The 24,111-nt window shown below is 38.2% G+C and overlaps 1 protein-coding gene across 1 annotated transcript in view; it reads right to left on the minus strand.

The window, feature by feature from the left end:
• The window catches only part of LOC104512117 (breast carcinoma-amplified sequence 3), a gene marked incomplete at both ends in the record, with an annotated part of 102,026 nt that overhangs the window by 24,197 nt on the left and 53,718 nt on the right, over positions 1–24,111 (minus strand). Inside the window, 2 exons of the mRNA XM_010154971.1 lie at positions 9,442–9,535; positions 19,870–20,040. Coding sequence (XP_010153273.1) covers positions 9,442–9,535; positions 19,870–20,040 — 265 coding nt within the window. The remainder of the gene's footprint in view (positions 1–9,441; positions 9,536–19,869; positions 20,041–24,111) is intronic.

Below are 24,111 nucleotides of genomic sequence, written 5' to 3' on the forward strand. Positions count from 1 at the left end.
TTTGAAGTGTTCATTAAAACTGTCACCAACCATCTAAAATTTAACCTATAAGCCACAGCTACTGTCCATCTGTCATACAAAAAGCTTGCCAAAAAACTCAATTAACCTGCACCATGATCAATAATTTAGACATACAGTAAATTTTTGTTTTAATTTGAATACCTACAATTGATTATAAAATATTCTCCTAGGCATGAAAAGAAACCAGCCAACTTGGTCACACTAAAAACTTTAGTGTTGGAGAACACGTAGGTATCAGTGACAAAAATCTCCGTAACTAGAAATTGATTTCTTAGGCAATGAACATACAGAAGTTTTACAATCACAAAATATATTATTTCCATTTAAAAACTTGATTGTATCAATACCTTCACAGTCTTTTTATCGTGATCAAAATCTCAAACATAGAAAGCAAAACTTGTGTTTTCTTAGTTGTGCCTTGACACACAACTCAACTTCCTTTTCTCTTTCAGTACCTCTAGGAAAAGGCAGCCTTTGGGTGAAATGCACATTTATTTCTGTGTCAAATGTAGTCCAATCAATAACTCAAGTTAACCTAAAAAAGAATATCCTTCTTTGTGTTTCATATTTCTATAAATCCCAGAAAATCCCAATTTTATGACCCTAAACCATACCAAATAAACAGAATCCATGTGTCAGCTCCAACACTGACTACAAATGCTGTGAAGTTCCTTTTTCATCTAATCTTCTCAAAACTTCTGTCCCACGTGAGCCACATCTTGTAAACAAAAGATACTACTGTAGGCAATATATTTTTGTCTTAAAAAATTAATAAAGGTACAGACAGAAGTAAAAAAGGGGAATTTGGTTATTTCCAGGCCTGTTGATAACATTTGCTATAGCAAGATGAGCAGCTGGTCTGGATTCAAAGGCTGAACCAACTGTTTCCTGTCACATCTAACAACCCAGCATCACTTAAAGTCTTAGCATTAGGAGGAACGTGAAAAGAAATTCTGCAGCTTCTATCCCTGTGGAATCTATATTATACCTTTCAGATATGTAACTTTCAAAATCCAAACAATCTACTTTTTACTTTCTTTGAAACACTAGTAAGAAATGTCTACATACCTTTCAGATTTAAATAAAAAATTAAAATAATAAAGTTATACATTTAGCTTCATTGTTTATAAAATTCAATTAAGCTTGGTATGCCTATAAAATTTTCTGTTTTCCTAGAAGGTGAAGGGGAAACACAGTTTATCATGAAATTTGGGTAATAGAAATGGTAAACATTAAGGTAAAAACCTACCTGTCTGGAACTGATTTCTGAAACACTGACCTTATTTCTTTCTTTAAGGATTCTATTTTTATTATATTATCTGTGGCTGTACAGAACTTGCACAAGCGTGGACAACAATATGTTCAGCAACTAATATCCACCTTTAGCACAAATAAAATGTCTATAATTTGCTTTTAAGTGTGGTGAAGTAAAGACAATTTCCTAAAATAAAACTACAGCCCCATAGACTCTAAAATTACTCTGAAGAGGATGTATAACAATTTCTATAGCATGAATAGATGTGTATAATTTACACACAAGTTGGATTTAATTATCACAGTTCATAAAAGCCTGTATACCTTAGATCTGTCAAACTGAAGAGAGGAATTCTGTCAGATTTTAACGCGGTAAAAATCTCTAAAAGGATCCTCCCTTCTGGCCTCCTGAAACTGAGATCCTTTAAGCATGCCCAGTTTGCTAACTGAGGGAAGCAGCAGACTCCAGGGCGCTTACAGCTGTGCGACTGCCAGACGTCCCACCGACCCGACTCCGCTCCCAGCCAGGAGGGACTCCCTCCTCACACCACCCGGGCAAGCCCTGCCCAACGCGCAGGCCCGAGCCCCCGCACGCCCTGCCAACACCATAAATGCTGCCATTAAAATATTTGTTTTAATTCTGACCTCAGAGTCACAGCTAATAAACAAGAAAGGCAACGAGAAATTGAAAAACAAACTGACTGCAGCTGTTGGACTGGACGTTTCACAACTGCGTTTAACTGCACCCTGGAACTCCACGGCCACGAAGAGAGGCCGTACGGCACGGCCTGCACGCCAGCTAGCCAACCAGGCACTCTTGGCTTCCCAGCCCGTTTCGCAGCGTTAGTCCGTCACGCAGGTTTTACTGTATTTTTAACTTTTCCTTCGAGATGTGGTCTGCCAGCAATGGCTAACTATTTGCTGGGGGTTTCTCATTAGGACATGTACCAGCAATGGACAGCATTTGTGTAATTTTTCCACAATCTTCCTCACGCACGAGAGGAACAGAATTTTTCTCTGTGTGGGTAACGCACGTTTGAATGTGTGTCACTCCCATTTACATGTATCCAGTGACCAGATGATTAATGCTTTAGAAACTATGCATTACAAAAAACACAGGAAAGAGAGATATAGAGGAGTGAAACATAAAACTTATGCTACTCTACTGCCTTCCCAAAACTCCCTCACCTACAGAAAAAAGAAAAAAAAACCATATTTTTTTAATATGTCTTTATAACAACCAGTGAAAATACTTTTCCAGACAAAAAACATAGGAAAGAGATATAGAGGAGTGAAACAAAACTTATGCTACTCTACTGCCTTCCCAAAACTCCCTCACCTACAGAAAAAAGAAAAAAAAACCATATTTTTTTAATATGTCTTTATAACAACCAGTGAAAATACTTTTCCAGAATGCATAGGATTATAAATACTAATTAGGTAGAATATCAGGAAGGAATCTGAACATACTTGAAAGAAATCCAGTTAGAAAAGGGAAAAAGAGGCCACATACTTCTAAAATTGTAGATGCAAGTAATCAGACGATTAAAAATTAGGGTAGGAAGAAAATGATAATTTCCAATTTATTTTTGAATATATTCTTTGAGCATGGAGGAAATACAGATAATTTTATTTAAAAAAAAATAGGACATTGTTGTATTTTTAAAATATGTAATGATCCTCCCCTTCTCAGTTTTCAGGTCTGTTATGTGAAAAGATAGGACAGACCAGCTCACAGCCCTCCAAAACTAAACACTAATTCCTTTGGGGGAAGGGGGGGCATATTTTTATCGCTTAAAAAATAAAAAATAACCTTTTTTTAAACATGTGAAAATTCAAAAAAAAATTCCAAATAATATAGTGGGGAAAAAAAAGGCAAAACAGAGCCCATGCCTCCCGAATCACACTGAAGTCATACTTCTCACTACCATCTCAGTCCAGGATAGTTGCAGCCAGAACTTTGCTTAAGTCCCAAGACCTTACATAAAAGTAAAACAGTGAATACTTTGGACCAATATTAAAAGGAACAGCAATAAACCAAGATATTTGAAGGAAGCTATATACAGACTTTTCCGTAACAGATCATGCCAGAGGTCTCTGTAGCCCAGTGTATTTATTGCCTTTAACAAGAGTGACTAGCAATCATCTCTATGTCTACCATGGAAAAGGGAACAAAGTGAATTAGTTTTAATGGACTACGGCTGACATCCGAATTGGTGAGGTTTTTTCCTCCTTTCTAAATCACAGCGTCTAATAATACAACATCATGAAAAACGAGGATGCTTGTATGGTTCCTTCAGTCTCCAGTCTAGACACTCTAGTTTAGACTAATCCAGTTTACCATTGAGCAACTCATTCTAATTGGTAACATTTAATCCTTTCCCTTCCCTCTCCTCATTTCAGACCCTGCATACACTTACAATTCCTGGCAGACTATCATCAACACGTTAAAAGCTTGGAGGCTTTTCTGTAAACATCTTAAATGAAGTAACCCCCTACGGTGTATTCCTTCCTTTTGTGAACTTCCAAAATTTAGTCCAGGGCACCTTCATTCAGATTTTACATAATCAGCTCTTGCCCATTTACATTACATACCAGGGAGGATTTTGCTGAAGTACTGTAATGACGATGACATACTGCGAATGGTTTGTACCTGCTTTCATATAAATGAAAATGTAAATATATATAAACACTATATACATTAAAAGTTTAAAGCCTCCCAATGACAAATTCTTGCTTAATGTTGCACTGACAGAATTAACATCTTAATAACCAAGAAAATATTTTCCAAAGGTTTTTATCCTGGCTATGTTTTAATTACAGTAAAAATTCAACCATAATAAAACCACAACTTGGCATACATACTGCGGATCTACTTTATATAAATCGCTACTGGTTGTATGATTGTTACTGGTTGTACATAACGAACGTTTCTAAATATCTTACATGAGGAGCATGGAAAAGGCCAAATCACCATTGCAAGAAATGGTGGAACGCTGCGTTATGCTGCAAACAACAGTAGCATGTATGTTCATCAAAAAACAGAAATAATGCAGGTGGCACTACCTGCAACTCAGTGTAGCTAACACCCCCCTAGATTATTTTTGTGTGGCAGGGTGTGTCGACTGTAACGCTATAAAGCCAGGCTTTGTTCCCGGACCCAATCAAAAGGTATCGAGATTTTCATCAAAAACAACCCCGAGAAAAATACGATGCATAGGTTTGGGAGCATATCTACACAGATGCAGTCTGAAAAATTAATCTAAATTCTGTAATGGGAACTAGTAATTGGGACTAAATTTTTGTCTGGACACTCTGTCCACAGTAAACGGGCCTTCAATTCATTCAAAACTGAATATTCAAACTAAAATAAATCAAGCCAACGTTAACGCTAAGTAAAAGCATCCACACAAAAGCTTAATGTGATTTTTCATTTAATAAGTGAATTAAAGTAACTGTTCTTAGAGTCTCTTTGTAAGTATAAGCCTCTTGTTTCCACTACATCAATATACATGCCAGAGGTACATTAATAAAGTTCCCAGCCTATTAATATTACTTCACTTCCTTGCGTTATTTATTCTCATTTGAAAAGTTTCAATAAAAGGCTTAAAGTCTTCCTAAAAGCTAGAAGCTGCTTCCTTTGTTCAGAAATGAAAGAGTGGACATGGTGCTCTCGGCGCTGTCTGCGGCAGCTGCTGCGCACAGACATCAGCTGGGTGATCCATGAGGCACCGAATACTCAGAACGCAGCTCGTTTCCCTCGCGATGCTTTCTATGGGCTACGAGCTGTGACTTTCTTCTTCGACGTGGGTCCTTCCCGACGCGGCTGCAGAACTATCACTCTCCTCCCAAGCAGCTGAGAAGCAGGGCCATGGTCTAAAGACATCCAGCGACTGCCACGCACAAGGCTGCGTGTTTGCAGCCCAGCTTAAGGTCTATCAGCCACAGAGTTTATCCCCCTTGTTGGCCATTGCCAAGCTGCATGAATTATTCTGCTGGCAGGAGCCCAGTTCTGGTCATCACCTGGGCCGGGGCCCTGCAGCTCCTTCCTCTGACACGAGGTCTCCTTGCCACACGCTGCGCTGCCAGCGTCACGCCATGGGAAGGGGTTGTGGGAAAAAATAAACAAATACCATGTGTACGCAATACTTGCTAAGTGAAAATACTGCAAAATCAGATCCCTTTTTCCTGTTTCTGTGCAGCGTAACTTCCACGGCACGTGGCGATGCTAAATTACTACTATAACATTCATTTAATATATTCAGTATTGGAGGGATGTCTGAAAATAAGACACGAGTGCTTCGGATGAAGGACCCTCTCTTCACCTAACTCACAGAAGCAACCACTGGCACACAGAGCCTTCTGGAAATAAGTCACGGTTTTGGCATATAACAACGAAAGCGTATAGAAATGCTGTTGGTTTCCTATGGGAGAAAAGGGTACATTAAATACTCGTATTCTAGCAATTAAAAAAGAAAAGAGAAAACCCGGAACGGTACAAAGTCACCTGAACTTGAAAGGCAGAATCAGATCTCTTAAGCACCCTCCCAAAACCAGCACAAGAAGGCTGGCCAGGCGAAACGCTGTCAACCAGAGCTGACAACACAACTGGCAGAGAGAAGGGATTACGGCAGCTCACATCGTAATTTTTATTTTTGCCACTAGAATAAGGACCAAGTTAGCATTTTGTGCCTGTTTCCCAAAGATTCGATCTGCAACAAACGGCAAAGGAGGACCGGCTCTTTTTCACTTTTATTGAGCTACTACACATCTTACCTACCAAAACGAAAAACGTTAAGGAGAGGCAATAACAATATATGCAGGGACTCGGCTTTTCAAAATTCCATAGGGCTAAGCTATTTTGGGGATGAGATGCCTGGCCACAGATTTTCAGCTGTATTACAAATACTCCTCTTCCCTGTGACCGTTTCTCCCCCCATCCCCCCAAAACAAAAAAAAAACAACAACCCAAAAAACCAAAACCATTCCAGCAACCTACTCTCCCTAGTAAATCATCACAACTTTTTTTGAAAACTAAAATTTGATGTATACAGGAAATCACACAGAAAACCTAAACTAGCAGGAACTGAAGTTTTTCTCCTTTACGGTTTTGGGTGACTTTTTTTTCCTTTCTAATGTTAAACATGATTTGCCTTATGTCTTAGAGATTTTTACGGTCTCCCAAAAATCAACTGACTCGGAAGCAAGCTTTTATTAACATACGGGTCTGGAAGGCATACACAGGGACATGCTAGTCAGCGTTAAAAACCAAACCCAAACACGGTGCCTCCTAAGTATACTCAGAAACACTATTTCAAGCTTATTATTTTATTATTCAACCAGATTTTCAGAGTAGCCATAGATCCAATACAAAAAAGCTAACTATATGCCAAGTTTCTTCTTTCTTCGAATACCTCAAAAACAGAAAAGAGAAAAATTCAATAGATTTGCCTTGAATTTAAACAAAAGGCAGCTCTAATGCCAGAAAAAGTCACTGTAGTAATTACACAGCACAATGAAATGCTGTGCAGAAACACCCCTGCTTGTTCTTTCATGATTCTGCCTCGTAACACAGCTGCAGTAAGAAGCCGCACGTACAGCAAACTCTCGTTGCCAACTGACCCCTCTCAGAGCGTCGCAGAGAATATTTACCCTGTTGGGAAGAAAAAACAACTCCCAAAGCCTCAAAACCAAAGCAAAACAAAACAGGGGTGGAAAAAGCGACTCTATCCACCAGTAAGACTCCTGCCATTGTTTGCAACACTTCCAAGCCGGCCCATAACAACATTTTTTGGACACCAAGTGCAGTAAAGGATTTTCTTCTTGGTTTCAAAAAGAAAGATGAGGGAGAAAAAAAAAATTACTGCCATTTACTGCCATTAGCAAGTCTTACCTTCCCATGGAATTATTTCCTGACAATGCTAAAATGAAGCAATACATTACCCCTTCCCAAGAGCAAGTATCACAATGATACTTGTAAATGACGCACTGCTATTTTGTCACTATTAACTCATCCCTAGAAAGCTTCTTGTTAGTATGAGAACACAAAGAGTAGAAACCCAAAAAATGTACTTTACTGACAACTGATACTTTTAAAATAGGCTTAAAGTGGCTGTGACACTGTTCTACTGGTTTACTACACAAAAATCATAGACCTCGCTCTTCCACATCCATCCACCTTCAATGGTTTCCAGTGTCAGCGGTGGTTTGGTTTAGGTCTCTTTTTCAAACGCGGTCCCATACGTTTTTACAGACCTGAATACCTGTGGAGCTCAAAGGCCCCTGGGATGAGACATGATGAAATCAAGTGATTTAATCAGCCGTAGAGAATGAAATAGTTTACTGAAACAGATCTGTGTTCCCTGTTGCCGTTATAGCAAGAATTTGCAGTTGCCGTGTTCTAGTGCAGCATCACTACACAGTAACATGGTTTTGCACTACAACCAGCCAACAGGTGAAGACAGTCTCAAAAGCCACCTCTTTTTTTGTTATTTTCTGTAGTCAGATCAGCCTGACTGCCAATACACCATCACATAACAGATTACGATGATGCTCCTTACAACACTGGCTTCAAACAAAATTCTGCCTTGATGTTAAATAAAGATTAGGGAATCCTGTGTTAAGTGCTGCTTTCATACAGGAAGCAGCTGAGGCACACATTTCAACTGTTTTGATACTGCTGTACCCCAAACATGCAGTATGATTCAATACCTTGCTGTGAATCATCCCTCCCGCAGGTATCTCATAACATCCGTAATTTGCAATCAGTTCAGAAATAACACCAATTAGAAAAAGCATTCTGCCATTAAGTATCTTACTGCACCATTAGATCCAAGGTAAACATCTGCTAGATCATATACAAAGGATGGTAACTGCAGTACCTGACCAAACCAAAAGAACTTGAGTATACTGCACATAATCCAATAATATGCAAATATATCTTTCAATTTATAAAACAAATTAATTTGCTTTTGCATAAACATTGTTTCCCTTAAATTCATAGAGTCATAAAAATTGTCTTAAGGCAGCATTTAATTATATCTATAAAGCACTCTAATTTAAGCAGCTGTATTTATTTCACTTAATTAACATCGCTCAAGTCTAGGTATTAACCTTCTAAAAGAAAGCAAAGCAGAAATGTTACTATACTGGAATCAGCATAGTTATTTCTCAGTTAAATGCAGAGAGTTCCACAAAAAATTCTTGTATCAGAAGAAAATTCAGCCAGATGAGAACAGAGTTTTCTATGTCAAAAAGCTCGCAGTGAAAATGCTGTGAACTGCACACCACCACTAAAGTGTTCTGACACAACAGATGGGATGTCAGATTAAGACCAACTGGTCACAAAAAGTGAAACGACAGACATTTAGTTTTATTCTTTGAAATATGACTTCTCCCTCAAGATCTTCATGGCATTTGCCACATTTTAGAAATGTTAATTTAGGCAAGTAGAAGCTGTTAATTCACTGGCCATTTCACTGACTACTGTGACGAGTGAAAACATTTCTTTTTTGCTGTCTATCAATAGAATAATAAACATTTTCATTGTCAAATTAATAAGATTTATTAACAGATTAGATCAGTAGTGATCTACTGCCCACAGTTATTGTTCATTTACAAGGAGGAATGAGAGGAATATATACTTTTGACAAGTTTATTAAAAGTATTTTTGGATGATACGTGAATTCACTCAGAAGAGAGGACAGAACTGGAAACTTCACCAACAAAACACGTAATGGCAGTGGAAGTTACTTTAAAAAACAGTGCCAGCAAAATGACTCAGTTTCATATTTATGGAGTACAATTTAATACGTGTGCTGATCCTCTGGATACCTGCATATCAGAACATCTGGATACCTGTGGCTGGCAGAATACCCATAAGAATATAATTCCTTAGTACTTTGCTACCTCTGAAGTAGTAGACTGAATTTTCTCATGTATACCATAGTGCAACAGTTGCTGAAGTTCGAAAAGACAAATTAACCAGCGTATGACACACTCCACACTCAACAGAGCAGGTCAAAAGTCCTAGGAGCAGTCAGTAAATATCTGCACGTATCACAGTGGTATTTGCAATTCCTCCACAGCAATGGAATGCATACCTATGATATTTTACTGTCTTCACCTTGTTTACAGCTACCACCTTAAAACAGCAAAATAACTTACCACTGGGGTTAAAAGCCATGCAGCAAATAGGCTTTTCATGTGCAGGGAAGTGGGCCACAATACCATCGCTATCAGAGTCCTCACTGACAAGTACCTGCATAACATTAGTGGAGACAAAGGAAGGTTAGGAAATAAAAATACAGCTAAGAGAGAACACCAGCTTACTGATACAGGAATACACAGTGGCATGAATTAGAAATAAAACTGCATGTGAACTATACACAAACAACTTTCTGCATTTTTTACAGATAAAGAGACATGAGATGCGTTTCAATCATCTATTAACTAGAAAGGATTATGCACTTATACCTGGGTTCCCTAATTATCATACTCAAATAAGGCAAAAGGGAAAAATATTACTGATTTGCTCCATCGAGTATTAATGGCTGCACAGAAGCTGATTGCAAAAGAAGTCTGTACGCAGTGAACCAGGAAGCTTCACTGAAGGGTTCCATTGCTGCTGGCTGGCTGTGACCTCCCGGTACGTCTGTAATGGAGAGGGCCTATGACTCGTAAATTTGGGACAGGAGCTCTCCTGCTCTTTCAGCTCTCCCATGGGCAGCAGCTCTCATTCCCCCAGACTCCGTGGCAGCGTGAAGTTGTAATAATGAATGGAGACTGGGTGAGATTACACTGAAGAGTGCACACAGCTCTTCAACTGTAAACAACTAATCGTTTTCTCCAAGCAATAACAAAAATCAAATAATAGAAAGAAAAACAAGCAGCAGCATAGAGTTTTTCAAAGAAAAGGGAGTATTTAACCATTACATAAATCAATATTTTCTTTGGGAGGATTCAAAGTATACATGGCAAATGAGCAGAAAAACGGACCACAAACCCAGTCAAAGAAAGTGGGTTTGCTTTCCGCCAGTTAAATGGCTGAGAACACTACAGCTTGAATCCAGCTAACAAATGGTGATGGACTTGAGGTATCTGGATTTCCAAACGACACAAGAAGTGCTAAGGACTGGGGGTGTGTGTGAAAGCAGCTGCATTGTGAAATATGCAGCTAACAGCAATTTTCTCCATCTTAAAATTGCCTCAATGGACGTTAAGTAACAACATTACAAAGATTGTTAATGAAATCCCCTTTAAAAAAATCATGATGTTGTAAAGTTTGTGAACGAAAAAAAGCAACTGAAAAGTAGGAGATTCTCTGCACAACAGAGGGAAATTAGGAGAAAAGGGAAATATCTGGACTAAGATCTGTGCTGCACAGCATCTTCTGGAGAAAAGGAGAAAGGATAAGTTCTTGGTTTTTTTAAACAAAAGGCTATTTGTAGTTGATAAAACTAATTGGGCCAAAGGAAGGCTGACTGACACAAGACATACCAAAGGGCCTCCGAAAGGACACAGCTGGATTAGAAAAGGACAACAAGGATGATCAGAGATAGGCAATAATGGCTGATGAGCCTGCTAGGGCCTATCATCTCCCTTTGGAAAAGGGAAAACAGCAGGTATGACAGAAGCCTGTATTGTGAAAGGAGTGAAAAGAGAATAGTTCTTATTTCTTCTATAACATAAATAATAGAGTACACAAAACCAAGATATCAGGCTGCAGGTCCACATAATAAAGCTTCATTATTTTTATATACCAAAACATTGTATATAATGATGGATAAATGTGGGAAACTTTGGACTGCGATAACTTTGGCAAGTTATGCAACTGCTTCATGCAAAGCTTACTATTCTCATTATCTGCTAGTCAGTTATCACAGCTCCAGCTAGAACTCATAAATCCATGAAGCTACAAGGGTTACCAATGTCTAATTGCATGAAAAGGAAAAGATATTGTGAAAGTTACAGAAGAGCACCAAACTATGTGTGGACAAAACATATGCAAGAGCGGTAAAAGTATTTTATTTCTTGGTTGCATCATGTTAAAGACTAAATTAGGTAGAACAATGGGAAAGATTTGTCAGAGAAGCTCTTAATAAAAGGGTTTCTGTGGTAAGCAAAAACCATCTTCTTAATAAGATAGGGCAAAATTTCCTATTTCAAGTTCAGAATAATTTGTCTGCTACTTCCAAAGTAATCTGAAACGTTTTTAATACTTCCTATTCCTAACAGATATCAGAATAATTTGAAGATATTTTTATGCTTCAAAAAGAGAAATCATCTTTAAATGTTTAAAGAAGTCACGTAATATGGATGAAGAGGCCTGCGCCTGACTGACTTGAAATGTTCAAATTACTTGGCACCGTCACATAAGCACGATTATGGTTTTGCTTTCCGTTGTCAGCATTTCGTGCTTATTCCAGAACCACTAACCAAAGGGTCTGGAGATCTTCCTAAGAGCTATTCAAAGAAACAGTGTTCTCAGCCTATATAAACTGCACTAAATAACTCCTATACATCATCTTTTCACAGCTTCTACTTTTAGGTAACTTAGTCTTACCCTCAACATCTCACCCTAATTAAAGATACATGATAATGATAAAGTAACATCATAAACCAGCTTTACAAAAAAAATCGTGTTTTTTTTCTTTTAAATCTCATCTGTTAAACAAAAATATTTAATCTAGAAATGTGTAGGTATCAAAAGTATCTAAATCATTGCTAAAAACCATTATATAGCATAATATTTCACATGCATCATCCTCTATAGACTGTAAAGTAGATTAGTTAAAAAAAAGCACATGCTGATTTAATGATAAATGCACCACTACTATCATCCCTGCAACATAAAACCCCTCTTCAACAGCCAAGGAACACTCTGGATGGTAAGATGACCTTTAAATATTTTTCCTCTGGAAATACAATACAAAGCAAAAAATTTTACAACAGTAAAACTGTGAAACACCTCAGACATACCGATTTGAGAATACAATAAAGCCCAAAATCTATTATTTGCATACTATGCTAACTGTTTCCATGCTTTAAAATGTTTGGGTTTCTGTTTTTCTTTCTCTCCAATCACTGCTTAAAATTATCTTCCTGGAAAACACACCCTTTGTGTTTAATCTAAAAGGAGTTTTTAAAAAACTTCACTTTTCACTGCAACACTCATTTGCAGATACAGCAAACCAGTCCTTATTTTGGCTGTTATATGATTCCATTGTTGATGATGGAAATACGAGGAAGAGGAACTTACTTGGCATAACATCCAAACAAGAAAGAAAGAAAATCAGCTGAGCTTGTGGACCCTAGACACCCCTGCCTGCCCCCAAGCCTGGCTCACGAAGAGCTTTCAGACTCAACCTAAAATGTTAGTCTCCTGCATTAGCCAAAGTAAGAAAGAAAAAAAAAAAAAGAAAGAAAAAAAGAAAAAGAGCTCCTACAAAAACACTGTAATTACTCAAAAAACTGGAAATCCTTGAATAGTGGAGAACCTGAAACGCAGGCTGATGGTGCCATCTGCTATCTGCCACTCCTACCCACGGCGGCCACAGAACGGACATACTGGTTGCCGAGACACACACACAGAAACAACACTTGCTTGTGCAAGGTATGGTGAAGTTGAAAAAAATACTCTTCATCTTTTTAAAATCAACACAAAATCCTTGTAAAACAGAGAAGTGGTACTTTTTAAATAACCAGGTTGGATTTAAATCTTCAGGCTGCATTGCAAGATTGGTCATGTCCTTCCCCTACACTTGTGCAGTGGACAGCTGGGAAATCAACATAAAAAAATCCTTGTAAAACAGAGAAGTGGTACTTTTTAAATAACCAGGTTGGATTTAAATCTTCAGGCTGCATTGCAAGATTGGTCATGTCCTTCCCCTACACTTGTGCAGTGGACAGCTGGGGAAAACATACATCACTTTTCAAAATTTCAGCACTACAAAGAAAGGAGAAAAAAAATATTAATTGAACTACATCAGTTGACTTAACTACATCATCAGCCAAGAAAGAGCCTCTTTGGAAACATCCCTTCCAAACCTGCCACAAAACGAAAGCCTGGGTCACGTTTCAGTTTGCGTAGCTCTCAAAATCACAGCGTGATTTTCATCACCATATACAACTTCAGGAAAACAAAATCATGCTGATCTAACACAAGATGCTTTATAATGGAATACATTGTTTTCATTATTAGAGATCTTTACATAAATAAAAGATGTTGTGCCTCTGTACAACAGGGTTTATATAAATTTGGACAGATCAAATAGCACAGATTTTGTGCAAAAATGAAGACTGGACCTCTACCGTGATGAAGAAATATTCAAGGCCTCCATCACACAGGCTTCACAACTTCTAGAAACCACTTCTTGCAAAGGCTGAAGTGGAAGATGCTACCTGCCAAGGTGCTAGAGAGAATGATGTCAGTAGGCTAAGAAATGGCACATTTAATCAGTACTGACACTACAACTGGTTCCTTTTGACCAGTTTATGGTTTCTTACCACTGAAGAGAGCAGAATTGGAAATTTTTCTTGGAAGACAAAACAAATTGCCTAATATGCATGTAAGTGCTGTCAAAAAGCTCAAAGGAAGCCGCTCATTCAGCTTCCTGATGCACAGGGCAGACAAAGCCCACAGGAATCCCGAGGCTGCAATTTGTTTCATCCCAAACAGGCTTAGTTCTCCAAGGTAGTGGCCTCCAGCCACTCTACTATTAAGAGTAAAAGACACTACAAAGTCTCTCACTGGGAAAGGTTCATAAATCTTAGCATTCCTCTTATAACTGCATAGTTCCCGAGGTTCATAAGGATGCGCCAGTATCTTCCTTGCAGAGTTCCCTACCATTACGAACAAAAACATCATTTTAAGAAAAACAACCGACAAGAAACAAGCACTCGGACTGTTCTACCAAGATGGCCTTGCCAATGAGCACTCAGCCTGTTTGTGATGCCCCAACAGTTGCGTATCGAGAGCTGCAACGTGATTTTCAAACGAGCTCCCCCAGCCAACAGTCAGTAGCCGGGCGTGCTGAGCCAATGCTGCAGCGCTCACGCCAGCTCTACTGAAGTTCAACGGAACCCCGTAGGTGATCGAAGGTGAATCAAGTCCTCTTTATCTTACTCTAAAAGAGAAACAGACACAACACCTAAAGGATCATTACATTTACCATCAGAAAAGCATGTTTGCTTGAGGGCAGGAGATGGCTGAAGCCAAAGCTTTTTTTCCTCCTGTGCCATATTTTTCTTCATTCGTTGTATTTTCCCTATTGCTGAACAGAAGCCACTGGTAATTCTGACTTCAATTATTTTAATCTTTAAAGGCAAATTACACCACTTATCCCAGTGGAGACATGTTTTTAAATAAAACATGAAAGTAACACAAATACAAATGGACACAAATCTAATCAAGAAAGTCCTACTCTTAATAAAATTAAGAAAGAATAATCCCATCATCATAAAAACATACAGGTTTGGCAATATTTATAAATAGGAATTTCATATAATAGAGAGGTCTTTGCATGCGTACTTATTGAGATCTCCACTGATTTCAACAGCTTACGTTAGTGTAGGGTCCGCCCCAGCTCATACGCACAAAACCCAGCCCCCTCCACACCAACCCCCCCCAATTAGCCTCCCCCAACTTATAGCTAAGGTCAAACATCAGTGGAAAAGGGCTAAAAGTGATAAATCTGTGGCATTAACTAGTGCACTCCTTTTAATAGAATCCAGCATAAACTCAAAACAGCCTCGCGCTCAGCCTGAACCATTTATCTGAGACAAAAATGTCTTCTTGACAAAAAACAGATCTCCTTTAATAAAAGTAAGGCAGACAGTATTATGCTCTGAGGGAATCCTGTTGCTCTTTTTATATTTATATATAAAAAGAATTCTTCTGTAATACACGTAGATATAAAAAGTGAAGAAAACTGATGCCAAATATATGAGCATCAGAACATGAAATTAGCCTTTGTGAAAGCTGTTCTTAGAAATAAAAGCACTGGTGTTAATGACCGGTGGAATTACGTATGTAGTTAAAGTTTTATTATTGTATACCCTTTATTCTTTTAGCTCCTTTTGCTTTAGACCAAAGTTTCACAACAATTCTTGCTCACGATAAGCATCTTTCTTTGGTCCCATTGTTATCAACTCCTTACCAAATGAAAATGAACTTTTGAAACTGCAGCAGTCTGCAGTTTTTTTCTGAAAATTCCTCTTTAATGCAATAAAAAGTTAATAGGGAACAGGAAAAAAGCACCAATCGCATTTTAAAACATAAAAAGATCAACATGCTATCTTGTTTTTAAAAGTTATTTGAAAAATACTTCCTCAGATATTTTCATGTGCTCTGGATGAGCTGTGAAAGCAACACAGTGATATCTCATCAATCACGCTGTTCTATCAAAAGCATTAAGAATCAAGTTTTGTATTTTTAAATGACCACATATTTCTCTGTCAACTGAATGTTAGATGTTTAACAGATTTACGTTCAGTCACAAAACCGGCGACTTTTGAGAAAGGTCATTATTGCAGACTACATGTGGGTGGCCCAGTTGATGAATTAATTAAGAATACAGAAACAAAGGTCGAAAGAAAATAATTTTTCTTTAAAACTCAAGCCACTAAAGTCTTACACATTTAATTCCAATTACTGAAAAAGAGGACATCTGTACAGCTTTAGTTTTATCCATTTCAACTAATTAACAGAATCAAATAAATAGTCATTACATCCAACTGAAAAGCTTGCTAACACTTCATTAGAAGGAATTTTAAACAAGCACACAACCTTGTTAACATATTTTGGCGTACCACAAAGTTACTTGGGCAGCTCGATAATTATTTTTACTCCCTTTACAAATATATTATGACAGCCAACTTCAGTAATCCCACATTCTTTTGCATTTATTTAATTATTTCATAATTCAAATTTTCTTAAAATACCACTGATTTTAAAAGTAGGCGCTGGGTATGGGTAGGAGATTTCACCCCAATATCTATTTTCATAAGGTTTATTAAATTATTTTCCCTAAGATTTAATCCTGCAAGATGACATTAGAAGATCTCTGTAGTGTTTAATTGTATATTTTTCAGTGGTAAGCTAGCATTTCAACCTCTGCCACGGTAGCACAGTGCATTTCATGAAATTCATTGAGTTCCATCTCGCATACTGGGTAACTTTGAAATGGCAGATATAATAAAAAAATTAGTGAAAACCTAAAGCTGTAGTTAATCCATCTGGCTAATGTCCAAAACATCTTCCCTAATCATCCTACTGGCAGATACATCTATATGTTCGTACACATGCACTGAGCAGCTCAGTCCATCATTAAAAACTGTGTTGCTGTGCTCAAAGGGACAAGCACATGCATCATTACTCTGCAAGCCTTTATGTATATATATATATTTTTAAAAAACCCATACAAAACCCACTCCTTCCCTGAAAAAAGTGATTATTTCTCCTTCGAAAGGACATGCTTCCCTTAGATTCACTGCTCTCTTCTTCCATCTTCTCTTTTAAAAACAGATTTCTTCCCTTTTTTTACTACATGTTATCTTAAAGATATATTTTATTAGTTGGAAATTGCTTTATTTCATTACAACACCCAAATTCTAAGTTAGGCTGTACAGGTAGATAGAAATCTTTATTGACCTGAAGGAGGTGGGGTATTCCATTTACATTAGGAGTCCACTGATGACAAGAAAATAACTCCCTTCTGCTGCTGAAACTGCCCTCACTTACAGTCAGGCTGACAGCCTCAGTACGCCACGCACCCACACGCAGATGTGTTTACAGAGTTGCTAGATAAACCTCTGATGAAAGGCTACAAGGCTTTGTAATCATTAGTTCCGACCAGAAAAGACTTGGTAGGCATTACGAAGTGGTTTCCCAGCCAGTTTGGCAAGACTGACCCTTGTAATGGGCACAGGCATCCAGCGGCTTCCCCACCCAGCAGCAACGGAATCCTCCAACGCAGGCACCGTCACCATAGAAGCGTGGTTCTGTGTACCCACCCGGACCTTGTTTCCCACCTGGAATCTGCGAACTGGGATAAACCAGTAACTTCAGGAAAACCACGGGCACACAGCAGCAATAAGCCAGACTAGCCTACGCAGGGCATGGCTGCACCGCTGTACGGCAGCTCCTTTCTCCAACACGCAGGTGAGGCAGCCAAGCTGCTCCATCCCTCCCCCACTTCAACCACAGTAATAATGCAACGCGGAGGACGACGTCCAGCAAAGCAATTTGCCACAGAAAAGTAAAATCATTTGAGACATGAATACAACGAGGAAGAATCAGTGCAGCTTGGTCACCCACACTTCAAATCAGCACGATGCTTAACTCCGAGTTTATACGAAGCGCAGAAGCAGTCACATTAGCTCAGTGAGATTACTCGCATCCTTTAAAGGTCAGACTTGCTAAAACGCTTTCCTGAACTGAAGCTTCAATCAATTACGCTATAAAAGCTAGCCAGGACTACCCAGCTAGTACAAACAGGAGCCAGCTAAACCAGCATGTCATTTCTTGCAGGCTTGCCTGCTTCTGCCAGCACACAAGCACAGGATCACTGCCAGGATCCTTGGGACGGATCCATTCACACAACCGCCAGAATCAGAATCTGCCATGTTCAAATGAGGCTGTGTGCACAAAAACCTACATTTCCACCTGGCAACGAAGCACATCGCATGGACAAGAACTCCTCGGGGATTGTGAGCACACACGACGCCCCTTTACACTGGAAGGTTCTTTCCTGGGGCAGTGTTCAGGGACAGGCTTCAGTTAAACCATGTACAAAGTGTATTTAATTTTAATCAACTTTCTTTTTGCTAGATGCTCATTTCAGTAAGAAAATATTGTTAACAAGTCTTCTGTACCATAAAATCTAACAACACAAGAGAAAGAATTTCATTTTTCCTGGAAAAAATAATGTAATGCTAATTCTGAAAGTAAATCTCAGCACTGAAAATAAATTAATAATTCAATAGCATTTTAAAACTTCAGATCACAAAAATATGAAGGCAAGACATACCAACAATTAGGATATCTAACTTAGAGCCTCCTTCCCTAGAGATTCAAAACAAAAGTCATTTTACTAGAACTGATGGCTTATTTATGTTACAGCAGCAGTATTTGGACAAGGCAAGCGTTATCGTTTTTACAACTACTTTTCCATAGTGCCCTTTAGGCTTGATAGCTCCCTATTATTGTTAGGGTCAGAGGACAAGTTCATAAAACCTCTAAATCATACATAACAAGACTTAAAAACCTAAGATATATCATTTTTTTTCCCCTAGGCCTACACAGAAGAATCAAAGCACAGACAGTGACCATCAGAAATAATGACCACATTAAACAAGGCTTCATGAGAAATTTATGAAGCAGAATTTTTCTGTCTCTGTTTTCTGGCAGTATACGAAGAGCCAAAAGACCTTTTTTTCCAGGAAACAAAAACAAACCAACAGTGAACAGACACATTTTAAGACCTGACTCTAAGCTTTTGAGTAACACACGTTCCTTTTTCCATCCCCCTCTTCCCTCCCCCCGCTTTAATTTTAATTTTGCGGGACAAGGCCTCTAAACGTTATATGAATAATGCCCTTTCAGTGTAATGTCACTTGGCTGAGTACTTCTGAACTAATTCTCAGAACAACCACAGCTCAAACTGCATACACAGTTTTTGTTTGATTTGTTTTCAAGTAAAACATTTTCTTTTCCTGTCAGGTAAGAAAAGAAAATAGCATGACTACTCATTTGCCATGAATACTTTACTGACTCACCTGCAATAAGCATCATAAAAGAGAGGGGAGAACAAGAAAAAATAAATTGTTTCTTTCTTTTTTGAAGTCAAATATTGTGAAGATTAGGGGAAAAAAATTGTATTTTTACAGAACAACGAAGTCTGCAGGAGTCCTGCATAACCACGGATTCCAGGACGAGACACTTCAGAATCAAAAGATTGGTAGAAACAAATAAAAAAGGCGCGGATATCTTTCTACGTCATAAAGACGGTACAACACAACAATTTAAAGCTGCTGTGAGAATGGTATGGATTTTTCAACAAAGTATTTTGCACACACTGCACCTGTAGGTTATTAGTAAAACAGTACATACGCCTCACAAAACAGCGCTGTGCTTGATTACATTTGAGGTTTGAAATTTATGTAAAATTATCAGCTTTTATACTTAACATCCCACCCACTTAACGTCTTTTTTAAACTGGAATTCAACAGTTAATCGCATTTCCAATCACATTTTCCAGTCACATTATATATTAATAAATACAATCAGACTACATATACATTTCAACTGATCAGTATAAATCAATGTCAATTATGAACAAGTGTTAGAGAGACAAAATGTGACACTTCACACTTGATGCTGTCAAAGTGTCACATAAATACATTCTAAGGACAATATATATTTTGGCTTAATTTCAGTCCCAAACAGGACTTTATCACAGCTCTGTGTGTCTGTAAAAGTTTCTGACCTACCAAAAATCTCATCTATATTTCATTTTCAAAAGCATAAAATGCATTTTCCTGAGATTTTCATGAAAATGAATTCACTTTCTGTTTCTGCGCAAACTGCATTACCTGCCCTTCCGCAACTGTCTCTGTATCAATGATAGTGATGATTCCAGGCACCAGAGGACTTCGACGAATGTTGCTATGAGCTAGAATTTCTTCTTCAGTTGCTCCCGAAGGCAGCGTCCCTGTCAGCTGCGTAACTACTTTCCCAACCATTGTAAGTCCAGTCTTTATTGTCTATAAAAAGAGAACCAATAAATAACGTTTTGTGACTCTATCTTGAATTTTTTCTCACCACAATTAATGTAATTAAATTGCACACACCAGGAGCAAACAAAACAAATGTTTTTATAAGTGATCTCTAAAAGCTGCAAAAGGCTGTATGTAACAAATGCCTTGAAAAAAATCAGCATCCTATCAAGTTGAAGTATTCACTTCTACTTCAGAATTAAATTCTTCCAAAACATTCTGGAAAAAAAGAAATACTGTAATGTTGTCTAAATGGCACAGTCCTTCCTCTCTTTAACTTGGTTATTTACCTATTCCAAGAGGCACAGAAGAATCAAGCGATGAAGCCAAGATGGGTGCGTGTGGAGGGCACAGAGGACACAGTCATACTTACAGCCCATAATGGTTAATGCTGAAACATTTGTGTCTTCTGCACAACTGCAAGAGACAAGGAGTTTGGCCTTTGACAGATATGACAAGACATTCGTCTCTCAGCCGTTATGACTTTGGCAGCATTAAAACCAAACACAGGACTCAGACCCAGCAAAATTAAAATCGCCATCCTCAAGATGTGAGAAGGGACAACTCCGTAAAAGAAGTACAGGCATGTCCCAATAAAAATAATGTGACTTTCCACAGTCTGCATGTTTTCCAGACAAGGGCTTGAAAACAGACTCATTGCACCAGCTTTTATTATCTAAAGATGCTGAAGATTGGTTTTATGTCATTTTATTCAGAGAAGGTGGGAGAGTACACACAGTAGGAGAGATACAGGTTAAAAAAAACAAACCAACAATCCAAACTACAACTTTAAATACTTTCTCCTTGAATCAAGGACTGCTCCGTATTTGCCTATAAAGAATTGAGCAGATTTATTATGCAATATAAATAAGAAACAGCAAAAGAGATCAGAATGGAATGACACTATAACAAGCCAATTCTTAACTAAAAGGACAAGCTAAGCTGCCTGCTAAATTGAAAAGGAAAAAAACCCATACAGATCACAGGCTGAAACCAAGAAGCAGCCACAAATCAATTGCAACTGCTTTGTTTAGTGCTAAAATCTCAAACTGCAGTGATTAGAAAACACATTAGTGTTCATCAATTAGCAGCCAAACGTTTGTTTTAATAATTCATAGGAAATGACTTACACAAAGTCTGTTAGTGTGTTGTCAGGAAAACCTCTGAAGGGCCAACAGAATCAGGCGCCACACTCTATCGATGGCAATATCTAGCCAGGAAGCCTGATTAACCTCTGAGATGCCTCAGCTGATGTACTCACCCCATTAATGCTAATGGAGATGCTACCACTTAAAATCGAGCCATGCCTTTATCATAGGAACGTCTTTGGGATTTAAAGTCGTTAGTAATATCCTGCCATTTGTTTCTTATTATTTCTTTCTATACTCAGATACAAAAAAAAATGAGAAAAGCAAATTTTAATGGTGGAAAATGCAGAAGACTGGAAAACAGAACGTAAGGTAGATAATGATATCTGAGGAATAGACCTAAAATAGACCCAACGCCATCACAAGAATGCATTTCAACAGACACTGCGCTCCTCACAAAAACTGACAAGGCAGATTTCTGGCTAACAGTTAAAATCATATAAAGTGCACTGGTAGTTTATACAGCAGGAAAGAGAAGTCAGTATAGAGATACTATATAGCAACATACCTATGCAAGCAAAACCAGCAAGAATCAACCTATTTTAGAAAGTACCTTTAATACTATAACTACCAAAATTGGATGACAATGCAACAAGTATGAATTTATAGCTCTCTAGAAAAAAATTAGCATGCTTATCTAGCAAAATGAATTACCACTGCGTGTTAGAGTAGACTGCAACTGCAGGACTCCTGTGAAGTAATAGGTGTACAAAGACGTGGCCGAGGCCATTAGCTCAGAAATATCAGTGCAAAACCATTATGGCACTTACTTCTTTGTGCTGTGTGTATATTTGCAAAAATTTCTCTGGTAATCTTTAACCTTTCCCATGCCATATCAGCTGTCCCCTCTATCCATTAGAGCTAATGACCTCGCTCTCACATAAGCTGTTAGTACTCATTAAGTAGTTATCAGGTAACAAGAGAAAACAGATGCAACCTTTGCTAAATCACTTTACCACTAGAGGATTAAAAGATACGGAGAAAGAATCAACTAAAGAAGTTATGAGGTGAGAAGAACTTGGTTTATAATTTGATGCTAGACATTCGACAGAGCAAATGCATTTTAAATGAAATAGGTTAAAGTTTGCACTGTCCCAGTTCCCTTGTCATGGATAGGAACTGTCAGTGCATACACAGTGAAACTTTATTATAAATAAAATACTTGATCCAATTCCTTTGGTAAGCAAGCATGTATGTTGCACAAACACACGAATTATTTGTGTGCTCACATGCCCCCATGTACTTAAAAATAACTGTTCACATTCAAATATAAAGAAAAAAATCATTCAAATACAAAGAAACATTTCATTGAATCTATGCACTCATACCTCATTTAATTGAAAAATAAGTATTATTTTAATTAGATGAGAAAATCTAAATGCATCATTCAGTGCCTCTTAGGCTGTTTTGTCCAACAAAGGTTTTACGTTCTTTTAACGACAAAACAATTGTTCCTGTTTCTCATAACACATTTTACAATATTTGTTTGTTTACAAACAAAAATTCTATAGAAAGCAGAAAAAGCTATCAGAAAGAGATGCCTTGGTAATCATCAGTATGAAAGCCTCACGGTTAGTTTGAACCAAACAAACATCACGGATTTAAGCTGAAACTAAATGTTTGTTGAAATGCTCATGTTTCACGAAGAGTTTTCCTTTGCCTGTTCTTGCAGCATATTCTGGACAGAGGAAGGATGGGGAAGAAAACCTATTAGGAAATTCATCTTGAGGAGTGTGGGAAGTTGGAGCACTAGGAATGCATTACGATGGAGGTCGTCTGTAGGTGCTTCACCTGACCAGAGAGGGAGCTGATGTGACTCACCCTGGGACCAAACCTCTCTTCAACAAGACATACCAAAACCAACAAGCACAGAGAGATAAAAATGGCTTTTCCTACATCCCCTTCCTTGCTGCATTCAAAATGGATAAATATGGGCAATTACAACACAGACTGTCACATTTGGATGCTTATCTCAAACCAAGCACCTGAATATCCTCCCATCACTCATACAGTTAGGTAATAATGGGCTTTTTTCTGGTATTCTATGTCCATTCTACCATGGTTGTTCCACGGGAGTGAAAATAATCTTTATCCTATAAGGGCCAACATTTTCATCTTCCCAAATGCATCAATTTTCATCTTTGCTAAACATTAACCTAAGTTGAAATCTTGACACATTTTCTATTTCCAGAAAGGTTCTGCTTGGCCAAATCACAGAAGTTAAGAAAGCTCTTCAGAACATGAGCAGACAGAAAGCTACCAAACAAACGTGGGGAAATGAAGAGATTGAGCTGGACAAAACGCATGTGTCTTTCCAGCAACAGCAGAAAGCAGTGCTCTTGCAAGATGCACCTAAGGGGAAACAGGAAAAAGTTCAGAGTTCAAAATAAAATCCTTCTAGGAATTCTAAAATCAAATGGGAAGACGATATAAAGGGATTCTTCATAACGTTACCAGCATAACAAGAGTTTAGGCACCAGTAAACACCACAACCCAACATGACCATGATCTACGCTTGGTGAACGGGGGAACTTCTGACTCCGAAGTTATTTGAATAAGGAGGAGATCCATTTGCTGCCTCGAGCCCCGCACAGAGCCGTGCGTTACACTGAGGACAGACCCACCGCTCACCGCCAGGACACTCCAAAACATTTCTCATCAAAGGGAATACCATTAAAGTAAATATTCTGTACTGCCATGGAGACCTTCTACAGAGGAGCTGAAAGGTAATTCTCAGGAGTGCCCCTGCTGAAATTACTCGTCTCTCAGCTTTACCTTTCTCCTTTCTATGAAGATTCTTTCACTTCCTTCAATAAGAAACTGGAACCCAAACAGAGAAAAGGCTGTAACCCAAGATAATCTGACAGAACCTTTATGGAACTACTTCTGAACCAAAATGCAATAGTGTAGG

This window comes from Eurypyga helias, unplaced genomic scaffold, assembly GCF_000690775.1.
Source record: "Eurypyga helias isolate BGI_N326 unplaced genomic scaffold, ASM69077v1 scaffold28187, whole genome shotgun sequence".
NCBI classification, from domain to species: domain Eukaryota; kingdom Metazoa; phylum Chordata; class Aves; order Eurypygiformes; family Eurypygidae; genus Eurypyga; species Eurypyga helias.